Source organism: Alexandromys fortis, unplaced genomic scaffold (genome assembly GCF_014885135.2).
Source record: "Alexandromys fortis isolate MF-2015 unplaced genomic scaffold, M_Fortis_MF-2015_v1.1 scaffold_167, whole genome shotgun sequence".
Classification (NCBI taxonomy): Eukaryota; Metazoa; Chordata; class Mammalia; order Rodentia; family Cricetidae; genus Alexandromys; species Alexandromys fortis.
The window spans coordinates 3,455,506-3,482,924 of NW_026068050.1; the positions used below are offsets into that span (position 1 = coordinate 3,455,506).

A 27,419-nucleotide genomic window follows, 5' to 3' on the forward strand; every position below is an offset into this window, starting at 1 on the left:
GATATTAAAATGAGTCACCAAACTATACACCCATATATTTAAATGCTTAATTTTAAAAGTAAGGCATTAGAGTGGATAAATCTGAGTTCTACTCTCATTATTTATTACTTTTATAATCTTAGGTTTCAGTGACGCCAACTTACTTTCATCAAATTTCTTTTTTTTTTTTGGTTTTTCGAGACAGGGTTTCTCTGTAGCTTTGGAGCCTGTCCTGGAACTAGCTCTGTAGACCAGGCTGGTCTCGAACTCACAGAGATCCGCCTGTCTCTGCCTCCCGAGTGCTGGGATTAAAGGCGTGCGCCACCATCGCCCGGCTCATCAAATTTCTTAACTTTTCTCAGTTTACTGGAGGTTAAATGTGTCTTGTGGTCTTACTATGTATATCTGCAATTATCACGTTGAACTTTAGGTAAGACTACTGAGAGAATATTTAGAATCAAATTGGGAAACTTCTGCTGTATTTTAAACAGGCCTGTTTCTATATAAATAAGCATGTTTGGCATATAGCTTTGTCATTTATACAATTTGTTTTTATATATAATTTCTCAAATTTCTTTTCAATTCCAGGTCTAAGTGATATTCTGTGTATAAATGGATTACCGTTCTTTTTGCAACCATAATTAGTTTCTTTCTGTTAAAGAGTAGGATAAATATATTCATAACCTCTTAGTATATTCTCATTAAAAGAGCTGTTCTTACAATAAACAGAAGTCCAACATTTGAAGAAGGGAGTCAAGGTACAACTATTTCTAGTTTGAGTGAAAAAAGTAAAGAAGAAACAGGAATAAGCTTACAGGTAAATATTAGAAATTCTGTAATGGTTTATATGTGATATGTTGTGTTGTTTTTTTATAGTGATATTATTGATTTTAAAACTGAAGCTACTTACTGAACTGAGCATTGTATGTATGTATGTGTATATATGTGTATATATATATGTGTGTGTGTATATATGGTCTGAGTAGAGAAATAATTTCCAGTCTTGACCAGCCACTTGTTATGTAATGCTGCATAAATAACTGACCCTGTCTGACTTTGCACCTCTTAAAAGTCTGAAGTGAAATCACCTGTCTCATGGTGTAAATTTATACCACACAGTTTTTGCCGTTGTGTTTTCTTCTATTTTATTTATAGCATTTCTAAGTTGCTAACTTTTTTGCATGTATACATATGTCACAGAGCAGCAGCTTCATTTGTAAGTTTCTAAGTACTGTCTCAACGTACTTAGTAGCACTGTTTGGCACTCCTGAATCTCCTTAGCCAGCTCATTCCTCTCTGCTTTGATTAAACCTCTGAAGTTCACGTTTTTTTCTAGTTGTCTTCAGCTTGCCTTCTGCTTTTTGGAGAGAATAGTTGATGTCTCTGTTACTTTTCTATTGCTGTGGTAAGAAACCATGAAGGCAACTTAGAAGACAGCATTTAATTTGGGGCTTATGGTTTTAGAGGGTTATAGTCCATAATGGCAGAGCAAAGGCATGACAACCTTCCCCCCATGACACACTTCCTCCATAGGCTGCATGGCCTAATCCTTCTCACGTTTTTCTAACTGGGGACCAAGTATTCAAGCATGAGCCTACGGGGGCATTCTTATTCAAACCATCACATAGGTAGAAGTCCTACAACATTTCCACAATCAGACTTAAATCTCCCCACATATGCTCTTGTCATAACCATTTCTCTTATTAAAATAGAATAACACTTTCCCTTTATCTTAGGTTATTTATCTGTTCTTTCTCAGAAACTTTGATATGCTGTGTTCACTTTAGACCTTTACTGTTTCAAACATTCCTGTTCTTGGAGATAGGGGGAGGTTCTTTTCTCTGCGTCCTCTTTAGGTGTCACACTGTCTTTTTTCCTTTCACGGATGAACTTTGTGATGCTGTCTGTATTTGCTTTCTCCATTTCTTCATTCCATTAAAATGTCACTTGCCTGATGTTTTCCATGAACTAGAAATTGCTAAGTTTGCTTATAACCTTTTATTTCTTTCTCCTTAACTTTTAACTTCACAATCAGTCATCTTATGTGTGTGTGTGTTCACGTAAGCAGGCCAGATGTTGAAGTCAGGTGTCTTTAATCAGTATCTTATTTTTTTGAGACAAGGTGTCCTCTTAAACCTAGAGCTCACTGATTTTGCTAGGCTGATCAATGAACTCTAGGGATCTACTTGCCTGCCTCCCAAGTGGTAGGATCACAGATGGTTGCAGCTGCTCTGAGCTTTTTATGTGTACTGGGGATCTGAACTTAGGTCTTTATGCTTTCGTGGCAAGCACATTGGTGACTGAGCATCTCCTGATGCATCCCCAGCCCTGTCTTGTGCTTACCACGTGATCCACTATATTAGTGTTCCTTTTTCTCTTAATACTAAATAGTTTCACCTTTCTGTGCTGATTTTTTATGAGTTTCTTTTTATATAAGCACTGTTAGGGACTAAGTGTTTCAACTTTTAAGGTTTTTTTTTTCATGTCTATGAACAGAATATTTGAATAAGAATTTTATGTAGAATTATACCAGTATTGGTGGATTTGTATTTAGGAAATACTTCCCATAGCAAAAATACCAAGGCAAGTAAATTGCTTACTCATTTTTCTATGAAATGTAGCTTGTTTTTTTTGTTGTTGTTGTTGTTGTTTGTTTGATTTCATTGAAGTTAAACAGCACTAGTATTTCCTATGTAAATTTCACATAGGTGTTTAAGTAATTAAATTGCTGCTTTATGCACTTAAACTATTATTCCTTTTAAAGAAAATGTCTGACCTTTGTTTTTACCAGTTTCAGTAGTTTGGCTTTGCAGAATTTTATTTTCCCATTTACAATTTCATCTGCTGACTAGATTGTTTTGAATCGTAATTATTGCTGAATATGATTGAAAAAAACCCTAGTATGTTTGGTATACATGTTTTATCTAATTCATAAAATTGTGAATGTCACTTTTTTAGATTTATTATTTTATGCATATGAGTATTTTGTTTGCATGTATATAAGTGCACCATGTGCATGCCTGGTGCCTGCCGAGGCTAGAAAAATGCTTTGGATCCATAGTACTGAAACTACAGATGATTGTCAGCCACCATGGGAGTGCTGAAAATCAAACCTGGGTCCTCTGCAAGAGCAGTAAGTGCTCTTAACTGCTGAGCCATCTCTCCAGTCTGTTATCATTCCTTCTAATTTAGACTATAATCATTTTATCGTCTGGGATGAATTTACAGTGCTATTGATTCAAATATTTTGTATGTTTTTAAATATCACTGTATTTTACTTTTACAATACATTTATATGTTGTGAATTATGAATTGATAATGATAAAATTTGAAGCTTATAAATTCATGAACTGATTATTTTTCTTTTTTCAATTCTCTATCTTTGGTATTTCTGTTTTCAGGATCTTCTCTTAGAGATCTACAGAAGCATAGGAGAGCCAGACAGCCTGTATGGCTGTGGTGGAGGGAAAATGTTACAGCCCCTTACTAGGTGAATTGCACTTTTTAGATAGTAATTGTTCTTTTTGAAGTAGTTACATGCATACAAAAACAAAAGATGTTTTTATCATCTTTTCCTATAGAATACGGACTTACGAACATGAAGCAATGTGGGGAAAAGCCTTAGTAACATATGACCTTGAGACCGCAATCTCCTCCTCAACCCGCCAGTCAGGAATAATTCAGGTACACTTTTTTTCTGTATCTGCTCTGTAAAGCCATCATCAGGACAACTGCTAACATTATTTCAGCATATCAGTAAACTTTACACAGTCGGGTAAACTCTGGAGATAGGACTGGAGTTACTGCTTTCAGACATTAGGCTAAAGCCTCAGGGATACACGGGGAAACTGGACAGGACAGTGTAGTTTTGTTGATGAAGCTTTATTAGACAACAGCAGAAGACATTTCTTGAGTGTATACGCAGTACATGGGGAGATACTTAGTACTTAACATGGCATCTCTAGTGTGCAGTAGAGATGGTCCCAGAAACTGTTATTTCTATCACTGATTAATAAATATGTTGAGGTGTTTTCCACTAAAACATTAGCATCCTCTGAGGAAATACGATAAGCGATATTTTAGAATTTTAGGTGATAGTGTTGAGTACAACTTTTTACGTTAATTTTTGTTTGCTGCCCTCCCGTTCAGTGATTCTCAATCTGCAGGCCGCACACAGCCCTTTCATAGGGGGCTACATATCAGATATCCTGCATATCAGATGTTTATATTATGATTCATAACAGTAGCAAAATAAAAGTATAGTTGTCAAGGAGCAATGAAAATGATTTTATGGTTGGGGTCACCACAACCTGAGGAACTATTCTTAAAGGATCGCAGCATAGGAAGATTGAGAACCACTGCTGTAGTTTATGTTGAGGTATTTGATTATTTATTTTGTAATAACTTCCTTTTAGGCTTTGCAGAATTTGGGGCTCTCCCATGTTCTTTCCATCTATCTAAAAGGATTAGATCATGAAAACAGAGAGAGGGGTGCTGAACTGCAGGAACTTCATTATCAAGCAGCATGGAGGAATATGCAGTGGGACCTCTGCAGTTCTGCCACGTAAGAATAAATGGACTCTCTAAGCATTAGCCTTTCCCTAGTTACATTTTTGTCTGACTCTAAAATGTAATCTTTGATTTTTTTATTTATGAATATTAAGGTGTTCTTTTTATATTTTACTGCTATGATGGGCTACACATGTACCTAAATACTATACCTAAATAAGGTAGCAATAAGTAATTAAAACAGCAAAGCTTAAATTTTATTCTTCAGGCCGGGTTGTGGTAGCACATGCCTTTAATCCCAGTACTTAGAATCCCAATACTTAGGAGGCAGAGGCAGGTGGATGTGGATCTCTGTGAGTTCAAGGCCAGCCTGGTCTACAGAGTTAGTTCTAGGATAGCCAAGGCTACACAAAGAAACCCTGTCTCAAAAAAAAAAAAAATTCTCTTCTTTCCACAAGATAAATTCTGTTCCCTGCCTCAAGCATTTTTGAAGATAAAAATTTTTATTTTATTATTTATCTATTTGTTTCTTTTTTGGTTTTTCGAGACTTGGCTTCTCTGTGTAGCTTTGGAGCTCATCCTTAAACTCTGTAGACCAGGCTGGCCTCATAGTCACAGAGATCTGCCTGCCTCTGTCTCCCAAGTGCTGGGATTAAAGGTGTGTGCCATCACCACCTGGCTCACAAGTAGAAATTTTAAAGGGGTCTTCTCCTATGAGAATACTGTTTGTTAGACTGAGGAATAATTTTAGTTTTCAATTTTATTCTTTCAGTTAGTCATTTAATCATCCATATGTTAGGATTTTCTGTTTTTAAATTTGTTTTTTAATGCCGCAGCCAAGAACTAGAAGGAGCCAGTTACCATGAATCATTGTATAATGCTCTGCAGTCTCTAAGAAACAGAGAATTCTCCACATTTTATGAAAGTCTCAGATATGCCAGGTATCATAAAAAGCCAAGATTATTTTTACATTTAATGCCGTGACGGTTGTCCTCACAATGTGAGTAGTTCTGATGTGAGTATTTGCGTCGATGAAGGGATGAAAATGTGGTGGCTGTGATTGGTTGTTTCCTTGCCATTCTTTGCTCTCTCTCAAGAAAGGCTTTTCTTCCCCCAGAACTCTCTGTCCCTTCTTCACTCTGAGCCCTCAGGAAGATCGTGATAGTGTTCTCTTCCTGTACAAGATTCCTAAAAGTTTTCAATCTTTGTCCTCTCTAGTTACATGGCTGCACTCTCTTACCGTTGCATCTCTGCTTCATAAGATGATGAGCAATAGTACTTCTGGGTTGCTTTGAGTCACACATGAGATGACACATGATGTAACAGTTAGCTATAACAAGTTAAAATAAATGTTTTAGCACTAACCACTGATATTATAAATCCAAATATATGGCAAATAATATTTTTTACCCTTAAAGTGATTATATTAGGAATACATAGAGTCTGAATCAAAAACCAGGGAGCGTGCATTGGACTGACATATATAATGCAGTTGTGTGACTCGGTCCTCTTGTGAGTCTCCTAACTATGGGAACAGGGGTGATCTCTGATTCTTTTATTGGCTTTTAGGATCCTGCTCCTCATACTTTTCCCAGCCTTAATACATGGGGAGGTGCTTAGTCTTACTGCAACCTTATATGACATGTTTTGTTGATATCTATAGGAGATCTACCCTTTCCTGAACAGGGATGGAGGAAAAATGGATTGAGGGGGATGGGAGCAAAAGGAGGGTAGGGGGACAGACTAAGAGGAGAGGAGGGAGTAGAAAATGGTCAGTATGTAAAATAAATGCATTAAGAATAAATAAATATATAAAATCTAGACACTTTGTCAGGCTCTTTCTACACACATTCTTTAAAGTAACTTCAAAGGTGAAAAACAATGGCGGTGGCAGAATTGAGTAGCAGATTCACGGGTAGACAGACATGGCAGAACTGGGCTTTCAGTTTAGAACTGGGTGATCCTAAAACTAGTGTTGGTCACATTGCTGTGTCATCATCACTGTTTGTGTGTGTTAGATCAACAGCAAGCATATGCTAAATATGAATAGAATTTCTGTACATTAAAACTTGTGAATTTCAGACTCTTCTCTCTTTTACCCCTAGATTGAAAGAAGTTGAAGAGTTGTGTAAGGGCAGCCTTGAATCTGTGTACTCGCTGTATCCCACACTTAGTAGATTGCAGGCACTTGGAGAACTGGAAAACATTGGGGAGATTTTCTCAAGGTGTGTGGTTCATAGGTTTGGATAAGCCTGAAGTACATTGTGTTACTGTAGTAACATATGATGGATGGGCATGTTTATTTGTTTAGTTACGTGAGGAAAGGTTTATTTTGGATCATGGTTTTCAAAGATTTCAACCCATTATTAGCTACTTCCATGCTGGCCTGGATGAAGCATTATGTTGATGGCAGACAACAGGACAAAAAGGAGAGAATTATTATAAAATAAACTTGATAGATGTCATCTGTGAACCAGGAAGTGACCTCAGCATACTCACCATCTGACACACTGTGTTATCATTTAAATTTATTAGTATATGTAATAAATACAATTTAGATTTTTCTAAGATGAGAAATGTAATGCTAACAGGTATAACTTAAGAATTGAAATTGAAAGCTCTTCAGAATCTTCATTAATTTTTTTTTTTTTTCTTTTTTGGTTTTTCGAGACAGGGCTTCTCTGTGGCTTTTTTGGAGCCTGTCCTGGAACTAGCTCTGTAGACCGGGCTGGTCTCGAACTCACAGAGATCCGCCTGCCTCTGCCTCCCGAGTGCTGGGATTAAAGGCGTGCACCACCATCGCCTGGCAGAATCTTCATTAATTTTAAGAGTATGTAGAGGTTCCTATGCTTAAAATGTTTTAGGTCTATGATTAAAATGTTTAGGTCTGTTACTCTGGGGTCATTTGTGAAGGAAGTAGCAGTTTGGTTTTTATGTACATGCATTATTACGTGCATTACTGTTTCCTTCTCTGTCAGGCAACTAGAATGATTCCTCACATTTGCTTCATCGTTTTCTTAGTCTCCCTGTCAACACAAGTCTTGAAAGATAAGATCGTATTTCTTACTTTATGCCTGTGAAAGGCAATGTATTCATATTAATGAACTGTATATTCTGCATTTTCTTTTGCTTTAATGATGTAAGCGGATGGAATCTTTTTAAATGCCAGCTGTTTCTTCTGTGAACTGATTCTTTGATATTTATAGGTAATTAATGGAGTTAGTTGATTTCCTTGAGGATGTGTCCTCCTTTGCTGCATGGAGGACTAGAGGAGTCTGATTCTTTATATGTCTGATTACAGCATTCCCATTTCAAAACAAAATCTGTTTAGAAAGGCTGCCTTTTTAGAAAATCTTTTTTAAGTACCCATTATCTATAACCTTTCTATTGACCTCTGACTACATAGTTACAGGTCTAAATATTTAAGGCTATTTCTAACTTCTAATCTTGCTACTATGAAAGTTCCTATACAGTGTTTTAAGTTTCAGAACCTGAGGGCCCTTTCCTTTTAATTTCTTTTACTCACATAAGTTATGTGACTTGATTTCCAGGTCAGTCACAGATAGAGATCTCTCTGAAGTGTATTTGAAGTGGCAGAAACACTCCCAGCTTCTGAAGGACAGTGACTTTAGTTTTCAGGAGCCTCTTATGGCTCTACGCACAGTCATTCTGGAGATCCTGGCGCAAAAGGAAATGGAGAACTCCCATGGAGGGTGCTGTAAGGACATTCTCACCAAACACCTTGTAGAATTCTCTGTTCTGGCCCGAACCTTCAAGAACACCCAGGTAAAAAAAAAAAAAAAAAAAGAAAAGAAAAGATACCAGAAGGTATAATAATGTAAAGAAGAAATGTCATTGAAAACTAGAAATCACTACTGTGTATAAAATTACTTAAGATTTCATGTTGAGCCAGACCTGTTATAATCCTGCTATTGTAGGGGGTGAGGTAAGAATATCACAAGTTCAGAACCTACCTGGGCAAGGGAATGAGTGCAAGGTCAGCTTGAATAACCTAGTGGGACCTGTCTTAAATGCACATTGAAAAAAAGGGATAGGACTATAGTTGTGTGGAATCATGCTTATTTGACTAGTATGTGGAATTAAACTCCAATATTAAGGGGAAAACCAAAACAAAACTTCTATATTGGAATTAGACAAAAACCTGAACTCTGCCCCAATTCCTGGTTATAAAATGAAGATACCCAACTTCTTGTAAGATAAAGGTAACAAAACAATGGTTTCACATACTTATACATGCATGAGCTGTGTGTCAGGGAAATTCTCTGGTCTGCAGGTTGGTAAGTAAGCAGGGAGCTCATAAAGATAGTCCCTGACCAAAAGTGAAGTTCTTGGTGAATGGTAATTGCTTCTTTGGTTTTTAATCTTAGTGGTAAAAGTATTTATCTCCTTATGCTATTTTCATTGCAGCTCCCTGAAAGAGCAATATTTAAAATTAAACAATATAATTCAGCTATTTGTGGAGTCTCTGAGTGGCATTTGGAAGAAGCACAAGTGTTCTGGGCAAAAAAGGAGCAGGGTCTTGCCCTGAATATTCTCAAACAAATGATCAAGAAGTTGGACTGCAGCTTTAAAAAGGTATGTGCTTGGTTTAGTTGGCTGGTTTAGTGTTTTCATGTTATTGAAAAGCATTTCTGTGCTTCAGAATATGATTAAGGTTTTGAAATTACTGACCCATGAACAAGATATTATGAAAAAGTATTTTGAAAATTAATGTCAGATATGAAACTAGGAAACTTTTTCTTATTTAAAGCGAATCTATCCGTGTTGTAGTATATTCATTTAATTGATCCCAGTGCAAAGTCTTTCAGATTTCTATAGAAGTCAAGAATGATATAGAGGAAATAAATGGAAATACATATTATAACTTTGAAGTAGCAAGAACAAAAATGGAATTAGAAACGTCTGAGAGAAGAAAAGTAGAAAACAAGTTAGAACAATTTGTCATTCTAAGTGCTCTGAAAATATCATATTCAGTAGACAGTTCAGGGTTTTGTAGGGCCATGAATTATTTATTATAACAAAATACTGGGTGCCAGTACAACTTGCTTAAATATTCCATAGGGTACAGGCCCTAAAGTATGGGCTATTTGTATATTCAGTTTTTGCATTGTCAAGTAAGTAATAATGATATACCTAGTTAGTTCATAGGATTCCTGTGACAATCATAAGTTAAGCTGGGCAGTGGTAGCACACGCCTTAAAATTCCAGAACTCAGAAGGCAGAAGCAGGCGAATCTCTGTGAGTTCGAGACCAGCCTGGTCTATAAGAACTAGTTCTAGGACAGGTTCCAAAGCTACAGAGAAACCCTGTCTCAAAAAAAAAAGGAAAGAAAGAAAGAATATCATAAGTTAATATACACAAATCTGTTGCAAGGTTTCTGGCATTCTTAAGTAAATGTGAGTTGTTCTGTTGATGAAGATGATATATCAGAGTGGTTATTTCATGAACTTGCATACTTTACTTATTTTAATAGCTATATGGTAAAAACATTAAGAAAAATATTTCTGAGTGCTTTTTCTACCTATATGGAGGACATTTTTTGTAATTTTGAAAAGGAATGACATTTTAAGATTTTTACGTCTTAATACAGAATGATGCAGGTCTAAAAGTCATATATGCTGAGTGTCTGAGGGTTTGTGGCAACTGGCTGGCGGAAACCTGCTTGGAAAATCCTGCAGTCATCATGCAGACCTACCTAGAAAAGGTAGGTTGTTGGTGCAACTCTGAAGATTGAGGTTTAGCATAAGTACACTTGATCCTAAGCAAATGCAAGTGTAGTTTCACGCCTCAGTTCCTGCTGGGGATCTGTAATCCTTAGAGCAGAATGAAACAGAATGCTACAAAAGAGGGAACAACTTTAAATACATGTGTGTCTTTCATCTACTCTTTAGAACCACCCCTAACTACTCTTTGAAGAATTTATTTTATCTTGCAAACTATCCTATTAGATAACCCACAAGCTGTCATTGTTATTTGTATGTGGTTCAGCTACCCAAAATAAGGGTTAGGTTTTTTTTTTTTAATTAATTTTTTTTTAAATTTTACATTCCAACCCCAGTTTCCTCTCTCTACCCTTCTCCCACCTCCCGCTCCCCCGACCCCCACCATCCCCTCTTCAGAAGGGATAAAGCCTCCCATGGGGAGTCACCAAAGTCTGGATACCACGTTGAGATAAGACCAAGCCCCTTCCCCCTCCCCTCCCAATCAGACTGGGCAAGGTATAGGATTGCCCTTCTAGTCCTCGTTGAACTTACTATTTCTCCCTTTTTACCCTTGTCACTAATTTGGGAAATAGTTATTTCACTCAGTCAGTTTAATATGAAAAGTGAAATGTAATTGTCACTGATACTAAAGAGCTCTTCATTTCACACAGTTCATTGCATCTCTTAGCTGATAAGGGTTCCAGGTCATCAAGTTTGCCATTTACGTATACATAAGTGATTTACCTTGGTTTGAGTAATTCTTTAGTTTTGTTTAACACTTGTAAATATGAACTAAGCAGATTGTATGTTGTTGAAGGCAGTGAAAGTTGCTGGAAGTTATGATGGCGAAAGCAGTGAGCTCAGAAATGAACAGATGAAGGCATTTCTCTCATTAGCACGTTTCTCCGATACTCAGTACCAGAGAATTGAAAACTACATGAACTCATCAGAATTTGAAAACAAGCAAGCTCTCTTAAAAAGAGCCAAAGAAGAAGTGGGCCTTCTAAGGGAACATAAAATTCAGACTAACAGGTAATATGTCTACAAGCGGTGGTATTGTGTTCATCTAAAGGAGAATTTTCATGAGAAATGTGACTCGAACTTGTCATCTAAATTACAGTTTTGAACACATAAATTGGCTGTTTTTACAGACTTTCTCAGTAGTTACAGCTTCAATCAGTCTTCAGTACACTGACAGATGCTCTTCTCTGAAGAACTGATATCTTGGTTTAGCTCTTGGCAGAGTACGTGAATGTTAGTTGTTTGGTTTTCCTAGGTACTGAAATTAAGTACAGAAGCCTTGCCTGCTTTGGCATTGTCAAGTTCCTTTAAGTCTGCATTGGGTTTTGTATGTTTGGAATAAGCAGAGAATTAACTATAGAATCCACTCTGTTCTTGGGTGTATGGAATACTTTTATAGGTTGCAGTCGTGACATTTAGTTCCTTTCACTATCCTTAGAATTTTTTTCCTTGGGAATAAACACCTTGTTTTTCATTTATGTTGTATGACATGTATGATTTTATAGTTATGTAAAGTTTTGTGACTTTTATGTACGAATTTATCAAATGCAAGATACACAGTAAAGGTTCAGAGAGAGCTGGAGCTAGATGAGTGTGCTCTCCGTGCACTGAGAGAAGACCGGAAGCGCTTCCTGTGTAAGGCAGTTGAGAACTACATCAGCTGCTTGCTGTGTGGAGAAGAGCATGATGTGTGGGTATTCCGGCTTTGCTCCCTCTGGCTTGAAAATTCTGGAGTTGCTGAAGTCAATGGCATGATGAAGGCAAGTCTTACTCAACTTCAAAGTCAGATTTGAGCATCTGCTTTAAAAACTAAGGCATAAGCCCCTTCAGTATCTGGTTTTGTACATCCCTGTGTTCCCTAGCAGTAGGTTTGGTGCTCCGAGAATAAGTATAAGCTCTAAATGATGCAGGTTTGTGTAGGGGTGAGAGATTTATCCTTGCAGATATCATATGGGAGTGCCTCGAAGGGAATGCTAGATGGGGGAATAGAAAAACTATTAAAGGTAGTATGATCCTAAGCAAGAATTTTCCTTTTTCTTTTTTTTTAAAATACGTTTAAGGGATTTTTTTTCCCCAATAGAGTGCTTTTACAAATAAAGAACTTTTATAATATATGCAAGAATACTTTCTAAGTTTTTATTGAAAAAAATCTTAAGATATGGTTATAAAATATTGTCATTCAGTTTGAAGGCAAAATGTTTCTCTGGAATGAAAAGAATAATAAAACTCAGGGTTAAGTAGAGCCAGTCTGTACTACTGTGTGTATTTAACTTCATTATTTCTGGCATATAGGAAAAAGAACTTGCATTTTGGTTATACACTGACTTCTTGGGAATGGAGAGCATAGTAGGACTTGGGTCCACATTTGTGTTCCTCGGAGTTACTAGAATGTATGCAGTGGTTAGCATTCCAGCTCTGGATGCAACTTAATTTATTAAAATTTATTAAAAACTTAAAGTATTTTATTATCACTGAATCAAGGCTTCCTAGGCTTTGTTAGAAAGACTTTGAGACAGGCCAAGAGACAAGGGAAATTGTGTAGTTAGTGAAGTTTTGATAGCCACTAGGTTGTGCTAGTAGGGGAACATTATTTTACTATCATCATTTTGGCTTAGATATGAGGTTATATTACACATGTCTTAATCTTGCTTTTTTTTTAATGACAGAGAGATGGAATGAAGATTTCATCATATAAATTTTTGCCCCTTATGTATCAATTGGCTGCTAGAATGGGAACCAAAATGATGGGAGGCCTAGGATTTCATGAAGTCCTCAATAATGTAAGTAGACTTGAAGTCAAAGTGTAATAATTACCTTTCTTTTATATTACTGAATAAAATATAAAGGAAAGTGAGAAATCAGAATGTAGTAAGAGGAGCGGGCTGTGTCCTGCCACCCGGCTAGCTTAATCCCCGAAATAACCACATAGAAATTGTATTAATTAAAACACTGCCTGGCCCATTAGCTCTAGTCTCTTACTGGCTAACTCTCACATTTTGATCTAACCCATTTCTAATAATCTATGTAGCACCATGAGGTCGTGGCTTACCGGGAAAGATTCTAACCTACATCCATCTTGGGGCAGAGCTTCATGGCGTCTGCCACACTTCCCTTCTTCCCAGCATTCTGTTCTGTCTACTCTGCCCACTTAAGGGTTGCCCTATTAAAAGGCCAAGGCAGACTCTTTATTCAACCAATTAAAGCAACACACAAACAGAAGAACCTCCTACACCATTAGAACATTAAATTGTTTTCTTTTATTACAGATAAATTTGTCTCTTTTATTTCTCATGTTCCTCCCTAGTTCTCTTTCACATAGACATGTACTACTTACTGCACAGTAGTGACATAATTTGAATTTATAAAAAGCAAAATTTAAAATGTATATTTAATTTTTTTCTATTGGGTAAAACTAATAGTTGTTAATTTTCTGATAGCTGATCTCTAGGATTTCAATGGATCACCCCCATCATACTCTGTTCATTATATTGGCTTTAGCAAATGCAAACAAAGATGAAATTTTGAGCAAACCAGAGGCAGCAAGAAGGAGTAGAATAACCAAAAATGCACCAAAAGAAAGCTCTCAGCTTGATGAGGTATTCGGATTAAATATAAGTGCCCTTTGTGTTGTCGTGGTTGTTTTTTCTCAGAATGTTCCTTTCTTAATTCTCAGATTTTAGGAATGTGTGTTGCTGGTAGTAGATTCTAAATACTTTATTATGATGATGCCATTCAAAATTTGTTAACAATCCCTGAACATTTTCCAGAGCATAAATACTGGCTTAGTTTTGTTTTCTTGTAGTAATAGACAAAGAAAATCCAGATTTTAAAATAGATTTATTTTTAATACATGTGTTTGCATGTATGTATCTTGTGCTCACAGAAGCCAAGAGGTTTTTTTTTGTTTGTTTGTTTGTTTTTTTGTTTTTCGAGATCGAGTTTCTCTGTGGTTTTGGAGCCTGTCCTGGAACTAGCTCTTGTAGACCAGGCTGGTCTCGAACTCACAGAGATCCGCCTGCCTCTACCTCCCAAGTGCTGGGATTAAAGGCGTGTGCCACCACCGCCTGTCCAAGAGGCTTTTTAATTCCCTAGACCTAGAATTGCCATGTGCATGCTGGAAACTGAACTTGGGTCCTCTGAAAGAGCAGCGGGCGCTCTTTAACCATCAGACCATCTCTCTAGATTCAGAAAAACAGATTTTTTGAAAAGTACACAAGTCTTAACCTTGGATTTTATGTGTGTATGTCATTCACTGTATGGGTGTTTTGTTTATATCTGAGGAATTATAGTCCTTCCATTGTCTAGATATAAATTCTCTTTTTGTAGCTCCAAGAAGCTTAGTTCAGTGGATCTCGTTCTGTCTTTCTTTGTTCCTTGTTGATGATGATAGGATCGAACAGAGGCTGCAACCAGGATAATCCATACCATCAGAAGTGAGAGGTGTAAGATGGTGAAGGACATGGAGGCACTCTGTGATGCATACATTATTTTGGCAAACTTGGATGCCTCTCAGTGGAGGAACCAGAGAAGTATGTCTGAAAGTGTTGTTGCTGCTATTGTTACAGCTTGACCTTCAGTGATACTCCTCAGTTTACTGTTGTCACTAAACTCTTTATTTTTAAATATAGAAGGCATCAATATTCCAGCAAACCAGCCAATCACTAAACTGAAGAATTTAGAAGATGTTGTTGTTCCCACTATGGAAATTAAGGTAATTTACCATTAAATCTTGATTTTTAATAAGACTAAATTACCCATTAGTAGATTAAATTATCTGTAGACCTTTTTATGTAGTCCAAATGGCTAGTCATTGCAGTTTCATGTGTTTCCACCTAGATATTGTCTGTGTTAGATTTCCTTTCCCTAAGCCTTAAAATGGTCACAAGCTTCTGAGAATTCCCATTGTTTTACTATTACTTTAGCACTAAGGACTAAACCTTTTTATACTAAGCTTTTTTATACTTTTAATTTTGAGACAGGGTCTCACTGAGTTGACCTAGAACCTGCTCTGTAATTTAGGCAAGCCTGAAACTTCACAGCCCTCCTTGTCTCAGTTTCCTTAGTACCTGGGAATGTACAATGGGACTGTAGGCCCATGGCCCATTCAATTTGTTTCACTTTATTTTGCTCCACTTTTTTCAAGTATGTACATGCTTGCATGGGGGTAGGGGAACATGGTGCTCGTGGTAAGGAAGCACTTTACCAGTTATTTTGTTTTTTAATAATTCTTTATACAGTGGAAATATTGGTTGTGATGTATTATTTAATAGAACAACAGTATTACAATACGACAGTACTTTTAAATTGCTGTGTGTACATACTAAATTTAGCTATTCACAGTGGTCTTTTATTACTAGAAGTACCATGTAGACAGGATGCATGTAACAGTTAAGGTTACTATTTTACAAACTGATGTTGTGAGTTTATATATTAAAATTAGTATCTTTGTTACTGAATCTGACCTGCTACTGAATTATATTTGTTAACTGATTGAGGCTCTGTTGTTTAACTGAATATTTTCACTTTTCAAAATTAACCTGATGTTTTTGTGAATTAAATAATTTCTTAGATGATTTAATAGATGTACATAACAACTGAGTTCTAATTTTTCAGTAATTTTTCAGCAACCCTATTCTAATTGACTTGAAATGCTGAAGTTTTATTAAAAGATGTTTAAGAAAGTAAACTAAATTTTAAAAATCTGGGTTGGCAGGATGGCTCACCATGTAAAGACATTTGTTGCCAAGCCTGTAAACAAAGCTCAACCCTGGGACCATCATGGTGGCACACACAAATGTAGACTCACACAAAAAGTAAATAAGCAAATGAAATAAAAACCTACCAATGTCATTTATTCTGACTTTAAACAAAGTAAGTTAAAGATCCAGTTATTAACCAGCAGTATGTTCTTATCTGTTTTTTCGCTCATTATTTATGATTTGTTTTTCTTCAGTGTTCAGTGTTTATCTCTCCTATACTAATTATGTGTCATTTTTTAGGTTGATCCCACGGGAGAGTATGAAAATCTGGTGACTATAAAATCATTTAAAACAGAATTTCGTTTAGCAGGAGGTTTAAATTTACCAAAAATAATAGATTGTGTGGGTTCTGACGGCAAGGAAAGGAGACAGCTTGTCAAGGTGAGATTTCCTGTTTCTGGTATAGTCCTTTGCGTGTTAATGACATCAAAGTCAAGAACAATTTGAGTAGATGTTGTCTTCTTCCCTCATTTGCTGGCTATGTGACTCTAGCTTTATCCTGAATAATGACAGGTAGGAAACATCTGTGAAGTAGACATACAGTTTGCTAGAACCAGACTGCTTTTTTATTGTGTGTCTTTCTTGAAGGACTATCAGAGAAAGTCTTTCCTGATATTGTGGATTAAAACCAGGGCCTTGCTCATGCTCAACAATTCTCTGCTTGTGAGTTACATCGCAGCTCTTTTTTAGGTGTTATTTGAAATAGATCTTGTTAAGATGACTGGGCTGGGCTTGACTTTGGGACCATCTCAATTCAACTTCTGGAGAACTTGAAATTGTAGGTCAGCACTACTGGGTTTAGCATACTATCGTTGATTCAGGAGAAAGAATGTTACCAAAGTATATACACACCATGAGCTATTTTCTGATAAAAGCTTTTGGTGGTAATTAGAACAGATTTAAGGCCCTTGCTTAATATACTGGGCCTGGTACTGTGCCATCTGCTACTGTACTGGAAAGTGACAGCATTCCTTGCTTTGTTCTGCTTGCGGAGGTGCTTTTGAGGTCCTGCTGAAGATAGAAAAGAGATGAGATATTACTTTATCTGGTTGTTTTGTTTGTGCCTTCAGGTGAGGGAGTTCAGTTAATAATGAAGCAGGAGAAACTTAGTCTTTTGTATTAGTTTGCTTCCCAGTTTCATAGTTTTTTCTAAATGAAAGAATCACAGTAGCTATTAATTATTCAAGAGACTCTGAAACGGAGCATACCTCAGATTGATTTCTGAGGGCCTTGTACTGCTGTTCTTAGATGACTGTGTACTTATAGTACCTGTTTATGTCTGGTTGTTCTGAAGGGCCGTGATGACCTCAGGCAAGATGCTGTCATGCAGCAGGTTTTCCAGATGTGCAATACACTACTGCAGAGAAACACTGAGACTAGAAAGAGGAAACTGACTATCTGCACATACAAGGTAACTTACTGGCTTCTATTCTGGTGTTTCATCAAGTAAAGTGTACTATTTGTACCAAGGATGATCAAGTGTTTTCTGTAAATTAACAAATACTGAATATTTTAGACTTTGAGAGCCACTTAGGTCCCTTGCATTTTAAATCTGTAAAGCCATTCTTTGCTTGCATGCTGTACAGAAATAGATTGATGCTGTTATTTTCTTTAGAGGCCATTGATTGCCACTCTCTGGTTGGACAATACAATTTTCATTATCATTTAAAGTTATTTGCCATTAGATATTTCCTGTAGTCAACTTAAATATTCTGTCTGCCTTTATTGTAATGAACTATAGGGAGTTTGCTGTTGTTTGTATGTATACCGTTTATTAGGTCATGGTTTCATTCATACCCAGGTCAGTCTATTGGAAAGATTTCCAAAATTTGGATTAATAGGTGATTGGACACATGCAACTATAATTTGGTAGATTTTGCTAGAGGACAGTCGGTGGAGTTAGACCCATTTCCATTTCCTTCACAGTAGAAATCTTCAAATCATGTTATTCTATTAGCTATCTTTGGCTCCTTAATTAACTCTTAATTAGTTAATATAAGAACCAACTATTTTAATTAATTAATAAACATAAGAGATAAAATTCCATAGGTGTGTCCTTCTCTGGCTTTGTTCCCAGGTCTCACCCCCCTCTCCGTCCTCTGTCACTGCTGTAACAAGACTTTACTGCTGCTGCCTTTTCCTTTTCCCAGGAAGATATGAACAAACTAAAAAGCATTTAATTCATCTTGTAGTCGAGAACCAGTTCTTTCCAGACAGTCTAACTATCTCTCTCTTTTATTTTCAGAAGGGTAGATTCTATAACTATTTTCTCTAGAAATTTAAGTATTTTATCAGGAGCTAACCTAAACATTAATACTTGTTTGAAAATACAGTGGAAAAATGTTCCCTTCACAAGTTAAAGAGTAACATTAAACTCACTTCAGCAGCACATATACTAAAATTGGAACAATTCAGATAAAATTAACATAGTTCCTGCGCAAGAAGGAAAATAAGAGTAACTGCCTAGCAGTGGCATTAACAAAAGAAATACAGGAATGGGTTAAAAAAAATTAGGAAAGCATGAAATGTAAAGGAAAGCTGAGGTATATCTTAAGTGGAATGGCATTGAAAAATATCAGCTTATTTCAAAATAATTTTTGATAGTAAAATTTCAATAAGGCATTTTGTAAGTAGTGTTGAATGCTTGCCTAGCACATATATTGCTCAGGGTTCTATCTCCAGCACTGGGGTGGGGTGTAGATGGGGGTGGAGGAAATCAGTAAAACTGAATAAGCCTTAAAATATTTTCAGGTATACATTTCTAAAAGCCCAGTGTAGATGCTACCAACTCAGTTACATTCCCAGTCCAACAGATGTTTTAAAGACTAATTCTCAAGTAGTGCTTAAAACAAAAGTTACGGTTCCGTGAAAGCTTTTTATTTTTAGATTTATTTTATGTATATGAGTGTTTTCCTCACATACGTGTCTGTGCACCACATTGTGTGTGGTGTCCTCCGAGGTCAGATGAGCTGCCATATAGGCACTGGAAACTGAACCCAGGTTCTCTGCAAGAACAAGTGCTCTTAATTTCTCTCTCCGCTTCCCTTTCTCTCTCCACCCCTACCCCATCAGTATATGTGTTTGAGACTAGGTCTCCTGTAACTCAGACTCAGAGTGTGTTTGGGGCTGATGTCCTAGTGTGCTTGGGCTTTTGAAGCCAGTCAAGTTGCTAGAAAAATTTACATATGGATTGTGTCCCTCTGCTTTTTGGAAATCTAACCTGCTTTCAATGACTCCCTGTTTGTCCTTCATTTGATCTCTAAAGATAGATTGTCACCTAGCTAGTAACCATTTGGAAGGACTACTTCCTGTGAGGTTATTTGCATCTCAAACACAATAAATGTAAAGTAGAACTCTTTAGTTAACCGTCTTCATTTTCAAAGTAACCCTTTCTTCCTGACTCAGCTAAAGGTACTGCTTTCAGGCATAGTAAAGCTCAGACACTGTATTTTATTTTACGGAAATTTAATATATGGGCCTGGGGAGATGTTTCAGTGAGTAAAGTGCTTCCCTTGCAAGCATGACGACCTAAGCTGGAACTAAAGGGTTCCTCAGGACACAAAACAAAGTATTTCTACATATCTAAATATAGTAAAAGAAAAAAATATTTAGAATTAAAGATACCATAAAAACAGGGGATCCATAAAGAAAGTGAATTTTAATATTATAATAAGAAATTTACATGTAGACTATATCAATACCTCTTACAGGGAATTTAAAGGTTGTCATTAGAAAAAGATAGAAAAGAACAGAATTCATAAGTAAAAAGTTGTATGGCCTATAAATTTATCATATGATATTCTGTTAGTCATCTGAAAAATACAGACTAAAACCCACAGTGTGCTACAGTTAGCATGAAAGTGGCAAAATGTAAAAAATCAGACAAATGTGTTGGAAAAACTCAGTAACAACTTTCTTGGTAAGTCTATAAATTGCAACAGTCAACTTGGATAGTTACTTCATTAAGTTAAAGATAGTACATTCCCTGTAACCCTGTTATATTTTTACCCGTGGTCTATCACTGCAGCAGTATTTCAGGGAAAATTGTGGGGGTCTCCACCAACGCTATGGCCAGCAGAGGCAAGAAGTCAGCTTCAGCACAACTCAGTAGCTGGTGTTGGTCAAACTTCCAGAGTCTGACACTCAGTAGTTTACTTTAGGCATATTTAAGCACAGCACAAGTTGGTAAAAAAATTTCCCAGTGATAATTAACTCAGTCCCATGTGCACAATAAAGGTTAAGACATGACTACATCAAAACTCCTATAAAGTACAAGTGACATAAAGATAGGTTCCATATATTAACTGAGAGCAGACTCAAGGTCGTCATTGCTCATGATGGGGGTCTAGGGGAGGATAATGCTATAAATTAGCCAAGATAAGCTCAGGGTAAGGGTTTAGAGAGCTGGTATGTCCTGGCCATACAGATAGCACAGAGTTCACCAGGCTGTTATCTGTCTCTGCTCCCAGTCTTCTGAGCAGAAAACAGGTTATACAGCTCTCCCTTGGAAGAGACGAAGATTTTTCTAGTTCTCATCTGTGAGCACAAGGACCTACATGTCTCCTTCAGGAAATAAGAAAACAATACCAACCAATATAAATGTTGAAATGCAAGCTGGATAAATTGGACAGGTGTGTGTGTGTGTGTGTGTGTGTGTTACCATAAAGTTATGAACTTAATGATAGTTAAGTATATTAACAAAGCCAAACATGAGAATATCAAGTGAGAAAAACCACATTGTATAAGCTGACACACATATTTTTTTTTTTAAGTTTGCAGCTCTCTTGTCTTCTGGCACGCATGCCCCCAGTAATAATTAATTAATTTGTGAAATAATGTTGGCAGGTATTTGTACATAAATAGCTTTGAAAATAAAACACCAAAAATGCATGAATGTGGAAAAGCAGTAGCAAGCATTGTGATGGTGGGAGGAGGCGTGAACACAGCAAGAGGCACAAAATAAGCTTCACTTCTTCCCTGCAAATTTGACAAACTCTTAGATTTGGTAAAGTGGTTTAATGTATAAAATAGTATTTGTTTCTTATTTTTTTTTTTTTTTAAATATTTATTTATTTATTATGTATACAATATTCTGTGTGCATGCCCGAAGACCAGAAGAGGGCGCCAGACCTCTTTACAGATGGCTGTGAGCCACCATGTGGTTGCTGGGAATTGAACTCAGGCAACACTCTTAACCACTGAGCCATCTCTCCAGCCCTGACTCCAGGTTTTTATTATTAAGACCGATTAGAATTCATGCCACACATCTTCTTAAAGTGTCAATTACAATTCTTGTTTCTGCATCTGATCATGTGACCCTAGCTGATATTTATAGCTACCTTCCTCTACTACTTATTCTGTAATTTCTCCACCCTCAGCAAGCACCTCAACCGGTCCCAGGTCTTTTCCTGCAAAAGTGACTCATATCCTCAACCCTAGAGTGTCATGGCCCTTTGTCATCCTTCCTGGTATAGGCTATTGTAATTTTCCTATTTGTTTCTTATTAATTTTACATTTGTATGTTTATAAAATACCATGATTTTAAAAACAACTATCTCAGTAAAAGTTTTCATTTTTGTTTAGAAGTATATTTTTCTCTTCTTAAAATAAATAAGACTATAAAAAAATACAGTATAATTAAATAATGAAAGTATGTTAAATTGAGGCCACAGTCACAAGTAATTATTTTCCTAGGTGAAATGTCCTAAGTGTCCTGGGTAACAAAAGTGTAAGGGAAGTAGTGGGTGCAGTGGTGCATACCTATAATTCCAGCTACTCCAGAGGCTGAGGCAGGAGCATTGCAAGTTCAAGGGTCCTGGGCTACATAACTACCCTGTTTCAGAAACAAAGCATAATTGGAGCATTCTCTACTAAATGAACAAATTAGTTATGGACCAATCACAGATAATGAGTGTCACTAATACGGATGATATCTCGGAGAGTTGTGGGTACTGAGGGATGGGTAGCTTCTCTTAAGTCTAAGCAGAAGCTAGAAAGGTCTTCATTTCTGTGCCTTGTTATTTCTTGCTTTCCTCCCAAGATGTTAATAAATTCTGGGAGATACTTTGCACTACTGATGATGAATGGCCATCCACGGGTCTTTGATGTCTTTCTGTAATCTGTGTATTTGATTTCACCTCAGGTGGTTCCCCTCTCCCAGCGAAGCGGTGTTCTTGAGTGGTGCACAGGAACCATCCCTATCGGTGAATATCTCATCAACAATGATGAAGGTGCTCATAAAAGATACAGGCCAAATGATTTCAGTGCCTCTCAGTGCCAAAAGAAAATGATGGTGAGTTGAAAGGTTATTTAGTAGTTTATAAAAATATATAAAGCTACCAAATATTGCAAAAATACAATATATAACTTCATGAGATAATTGTTGAAGCTAGTATTTAGTTTACGAGATGTAAACTCACCAAGATGAATGCGGAAGTGACATAGGGAGGTCTTTACACAATATGAAGTGCCAGCTCTGTCATCTTAAAAATATAAACATTGTCCAGTTTGTACTAGTTTGTTTCCAGTTTGTGATAAGGTGATTCTTAATAAAACAAACAAAATGCCATTTTTACATGAAACAAGTTTCTGAAATAATTTCCATGCCATTGGCTGTCTGGTTTGGCTTTTACTTGCTGTTTTAGCAGCACTTATTGAATAAATGCCTCTTGTCAACCAGGTACTAAGCTAAGACTTCACAAATTTGACAGTTATTCTTATCCCTACCAAAGTGAGATTAGGGACTGTAATTTGCCCATGATCAGTGACCTGCCACATAGCAGAGCTTTAAGACTTATCTATCCAAGGTAAATCATTTGTTTTTCGTTTTTGTATTTTTGTTTGTTTTCCAGAAAATTCATTTTGATTTCTGTCACATGGTTTTTGTTGTTAGCTTGTTTTAAACTGTGTGTGTGTGTGTGTGTGCCTGTGTGTATGTGTGTTTGTGTCCCTGTATGTGTGTATGTGACGCTCATGTCATGGTACAAATTTGAAGGTCACAGGACAACTCTGTATTGACAGTTCTGTTTGTGCCTGTCTGTGGGAACCAGAGATTAAACTCAGGTTGCCAGGCTTGCATGACAAGCTCCATTACCTGCTGAGCCACCGCACTGGCCCCTCAAAGTTTATTATTTTAAATATGTGATCAACATTTGATGTAAGTTTGTGTAGGCACTAGTGGTAAAGGATAGGCTTAGAGGAGGAGGTCCTTCTTGTGCCTGGTGGGGAGGAGTGGAGAGTTAGATTCTCGAAACAGACCCTTGTGAGGAATAGGATATCAGATTTCCTTTAGCGGGAGGGTAAAAGGGTGGGTAGCTAAGGTAGAGTCCCTCTAGACCTGGCTATCCTGTAGGTTTCAATGTAGACCAGGCTGGCCTCAAACCTTCAGAGATCTGTCTGTCTCTACCTTCTGAGTGGTGGGAGTAAAAATACATGCCACCATGCCCAGCTACAGATTTACATTGTAGAAAGAGGATTCTGACACTAATGTATGTTGTCATTTTGAGAAAACAGATTAGGGATATATTTTAACTAATTAAGACTAATTAATGGTACATATGTATAATAATGGGTAGATAAGAGATATATTAAGGAGGCAAAACTGATAAAATTTGATTGATTAGAAGTGCTGTTACACTGTTAAAGAAAGAAGTGGGGAAATACTGCTCCAAGCAGGGTCTTTCTGAGTAGGATTTTAGTCACTCAGAAATGAGGTCAGCAGTCGGCAAATGGTATCACATGATATTAAAACAAATCTGTACAGCAAAGGAATGAGCTAATCAAATGAAAAGACAGCTTCCATTTGACAGGTTAGTATCTAAATAAACAAAGAACACAAGAAAAGAAACAAGAAAACAAATGACCAAATCAGTAAATGGACTGATGAAATGAACAGTTCATGAAAGGTGAAATCTAAATTTAAATAAACATGTGAATAAGTGTTCTGCTTCACGAGCTATTGGAGAAAAGCAAATCACAACCACATGGAGATGCTCTCCTACTCAAGTCAGATTGGCAGTCATTAAGGACAGGGAGCCTGGAGAGATGGCTCAGCAAATAAAGAGGTTCCTGCTGCTAAGCCTGACCACCTGAGTTCAGACCCCAGGACCCACATGGTGGAAGGAGAGCACCAACTTGCACAGGCTGTCCCCTAACTGACACGTGCATTGTAGTATATGCATCTACACCCCTACCACCCACCACATATGCACACAGTAAATGAAAATAGAATAATATGGAGCTGGAGAGATGGTTTCAAGGTTAAGAGCAGCTGCTACTATCTCAGAGGACCTGGGTTCAGTTATCAGCACACACATCCTCAACCCCTTCCAGGGTATCCAACAGGCACCAGTATGGTGCACATACATGCATGCAGGTAAAATATCCATACTATAAAGTTAAATATATAAAAATAAATTTAAGTAATAAAACAAAAATGCTAGCACAGATGCCCTTACATATTGCTGGTGATATAAACTAGAGCAGCCATATGGAATTAATGTGGAGGTTTTTCAAAGACGTAAAAATATATCTACCCTATGACCCAGCTATACTGTTTCTGTGTACCTGAAGGACTCCCAGGTGTTCACAGTATCTAAATTCTAGATCCAGTCTAGGTGTCCAGAAACAGGAGTGGATAAAGAAAATGGAAAAATTTTAAGACTTAAAGAATGAAGTTATGTTGTTTGCAGGAAAATGGATACAACTGGAGATAATAATACTAAGTTAATTAAGCCAGGCTCAGACAGATGTATGATTTTTCAAATTCGAGGCTCCTAAATTTTAGACAGTTATATATGTATATGTAAAATGAAGGAAATCAGAAGTGAAATTGTTTAGGGATACAAAGGATTCACAGCGGAAGGGTATTGGGTGGGAGAATATACTCAATACATAAATTTTAGTAAAAAGTAAACAACAGCAGCAAAAACAGTGTACAGAAGGGTGTGCTCTTCACAGTTTTCTGGATGGTGAGGTGAGCAGCTGTGTTTGGCTTTGGAAGGATTCAAGTGAGGATGTTGTGTGGGAAATGGAGTGGCACATCACTCAAGTTAACTGGAGGCGCCTGGACCAGGTTAGGATGTCGTCGTCTAGTGGATGGGCACTGAGCCCGCTGAAGTGGATACTTTGCCTCAGGAGCATATTCCAGAGAGAGGTTTCAGGACAGAAGCCTGATGTCTCCATCCTGTCACAACGCATGTGGTGACACCACCTAAGATGACTGGGAGCTGCCTCCAGCATGTCTGTGTCACTCCATCTATAGTATAAGACCCTTCAAATTAGAATTTAATCAGTCAAGGGATAGGATCCTAATGGGATCATCACTTGAATAAAACTTTCCTGACCAAGTTGCTAACCTCTTATGGGTAGAATGTCTCGTTTTTTCTTCTTATTGTCCCTATAATTTGTTAGCTATTTCACATAGAAACATTGTGGATATTAGCTGAATGATGTGAACATAACACTGAGAATATGTTATAAATGTTCTGTTTAAAGGATGTCCAGAAGAAGTCTTTTGAAGAGAAATACGATACCTTCATGACTATTTGCCAAAACTTTGAACCAGTTTTTCGTTACTTCTGCCTGGAAAAATTCTTGGACCCAGCTGTTTGGTTTGAGAAACGATTGGCATATACGCGTAGTGTGGCCACGTCTTCTATTGGTAATCCTGTATAACTTACATATTGAGCACATAACTATATTCTGACTTACCAGAGGATGATAGTGGTAATGGTAGTTGTTGCTCAAACTGTCCTCACGATTTGATCATTGTGTTTGTTCATGCTAATTTGTTAGCTTGCAACCATCTTTATAGACAAGAATTCCATTCTGAGGTAGGAAACTAAAACCAATTTTGTTTTTAATATAGTGGATATAGTTTATTTTCACTCCCTTTAATATAAGTTCTTTGAGATTTTCTTTGGAATGTAAAACCTCTCATAGCACCCTTTGGCTTTCTTTTATTATTGTTCTGTACAGAATCTCTGTAATAGATTTCCACTCAATGGTTCATTGTTTAGTAAAATCTCAGAACAGAAATTGTGATATGTATTTAAATACTTGCTATTCAACGTATGTTTTGACTTTTTAATTTTTTATGAGAATGGAATAAAGTTGTTAGATAAATTAGTTAACAAAATCCTAAAGTATGAAAACCGTAACAATGTAGAAACTGGGTGGCCGGGAAGAACAAGTGGGCCCTCTCCCTACAAAAATAACAATGTAGAAACTGTCTCATGTTAATTTGCAACTGAAAACAGTTTCTTGTGCCACTTTTGTACTGTACTTAGAGTGACAGGACATGTAGGTTTAGGCAAGATCCCCAGTATTTGTGGAACCTCTTCTGCCTTGAAAATCACTAATTGGGTTAAAGTGGTGTGAGTTATGAACAAGAAATCAAGCTCAGTTAACAGTAAGGCTGGCCAGGCACGAGACATCCTGTTTTCTACCCAATGATTTTTCTGTAGTACTGCATGGTAGCTCAGCGGGCTAAAGGTATTTTAAGGCATATCATTCTCTGTCTTAAAAATCAAAATACGGTTATGCCTGCAAAAGCACCTGTGAAATCAAGTAGTGATCCATTTCTGGTCAGCGTAGTTTATCAGGCAGAGAGGAAAGCTTCACTGTTGAATGTTGTTGAAGTTGCCAATCACTGTATCTCTCTTAAGAACACTTAATAAAAATTTGAGTGTATTGCACTGGCTGAGGTAAATCAGGGTCTCCAGCTTTCCACTAATTTTTCCACACTAATTTCAGAAAAAATCAGTGCTTTCTAATAAAGAGAAAACATTTATAGCAGTATATCTATTTTTTAAATGTAATGTACACTAAAGTATCTGGCTAGATTTGACTTAAACTCTACATGCTAATTACAATGTATAATTTTCTTTAAATAGCTTTAAAGTCTGAACTACTTAAAAATTGTTTAGAATCAGTGGTATTATGGTTGAATATGTGTTAGAAATTTCAATGGTTGTTTTGTTTTTTCCCTAGTTGGTTACATCCTTGGACTTGGTGATAGGCATGTACAGAATATCTTGATAAATGAGCAGTCAGCAGAACTCGTGCATATAGATTTAGGTGAGTAGTAAAAGATTTGTATCTTTCATTAATGTTTAGTCATCAAGGACTATTTGCCTATGAGAAAGTATACAACTTTAAGTTTTTTTCTTCAGCATAAGCACTTGTGGTGAGAGGAGCAGCCATCTTCACCTACAATAATAAGTAAAACTTACTGTAAGAGGTGGCAGCTCAAGAAAAGAAGGAAGAGTGATCGAGAATGTGGAAATCTAAAAATGGGGACAGGGTAATAATTGAGAGAGCTGTCCTAAATATCGCTAGAGGGAACTCTGCCTGAAATTAAGTAGTTAGAGAGAGAGAGAGAGAGAGAGAGAGAGAGAGAGAGAGAGAGAGAGGGAGGGAGAGACAA

The 27,419-nt window shown here is 36.9% G+C and overlaps 1 protein-coding gene across 2 annotated transcripts in view; it reads left to right on the forward strand.

The window, feature by feature from the left end:
* Positions 1 to 27,419, forward strand: part of Atm (ATM serine/threonine kinase) — a 102,015-nt gene that overhangs the window by 65,221 nt on the left and 9,375 nt on the right. Inside the window, exons 40-59 of one of the 2 annotated variants that reach the window (XM_050119423.1) lie at positions 688 to 796; positions 3,381 to 3,469; positions 3,561 to 3,663; positions 4,395 to 4,543; positions 5,325 to 5,429; positions 6,594 to 6,713; positions 8,040 to 8,274; positions 8,917 to 9,084; positions 10,100 to 10,213; positions 11,029 to 11,243; positions 11,785 to 11,996; positions 12,903 to 13,012; positions 13,670 to 13,828; positions 14,623 to 14,761; positions 14,861 to 14,943; positions 16,232 to 16,372; positions 17,286 to 17,402; positions 22,134 to 22,283; positions 25,487 to 25,652; positions 26,984 to 27,070. In XM_050119423.1, coding sequence (XP_049975380.1) covers positions 688 to 796; positions 3,381 to 3,469; positions 3,561 to 3,663; positions 4,395 to 4,543; positions 5,325 to 5,429; positions 6,594 to 6,713; positions 8,040 to 8,274; positions 8,917 to 9,084; positions 10,100 to 10,213; positions 11,029 to 11,243; positions 11,785 to 11,996; positions 12,903 to 13,012; positions 13,670 to 13,828; positions 14,623 to 14,761; positions 14,861 to 14,943; positions 16,232 to 16,372; positions 17,286 to 17,402; positions 22,134 to 22,283; positions 25,487 to 25,652; positions 26,984 to 27,070 — 2,771 coding nt within the window. The remainder of the gene's footprint in view (positions 1 to 687; positions 797 to 3,380; positions 3,470 to 3,560; positions 3,664 to 4,394; positions 4,544 to 5,324; positions 5,430 to 6,593; positions 6,714 to 8,039; positions 8,275 to 8,916; positions 9,085 to 10,099; positions 10,214 to 11,028; positions 11,244 to 11,784; positions 11,997 to 12,902; positions 13,013 to 13,669; positions 13,829 to 14,622; positions 14,762 to 14,860; positions 14,944 to 16,231; positions 16,373 to 17,285; positions 17,403 to 22,133; positions 22,284 to 25,486; positions 25,653 to 26,983; positions 27,071 to 27,419) is intronic. The other variant, XM_050119424.1, reaches the window with a different exon arrangement.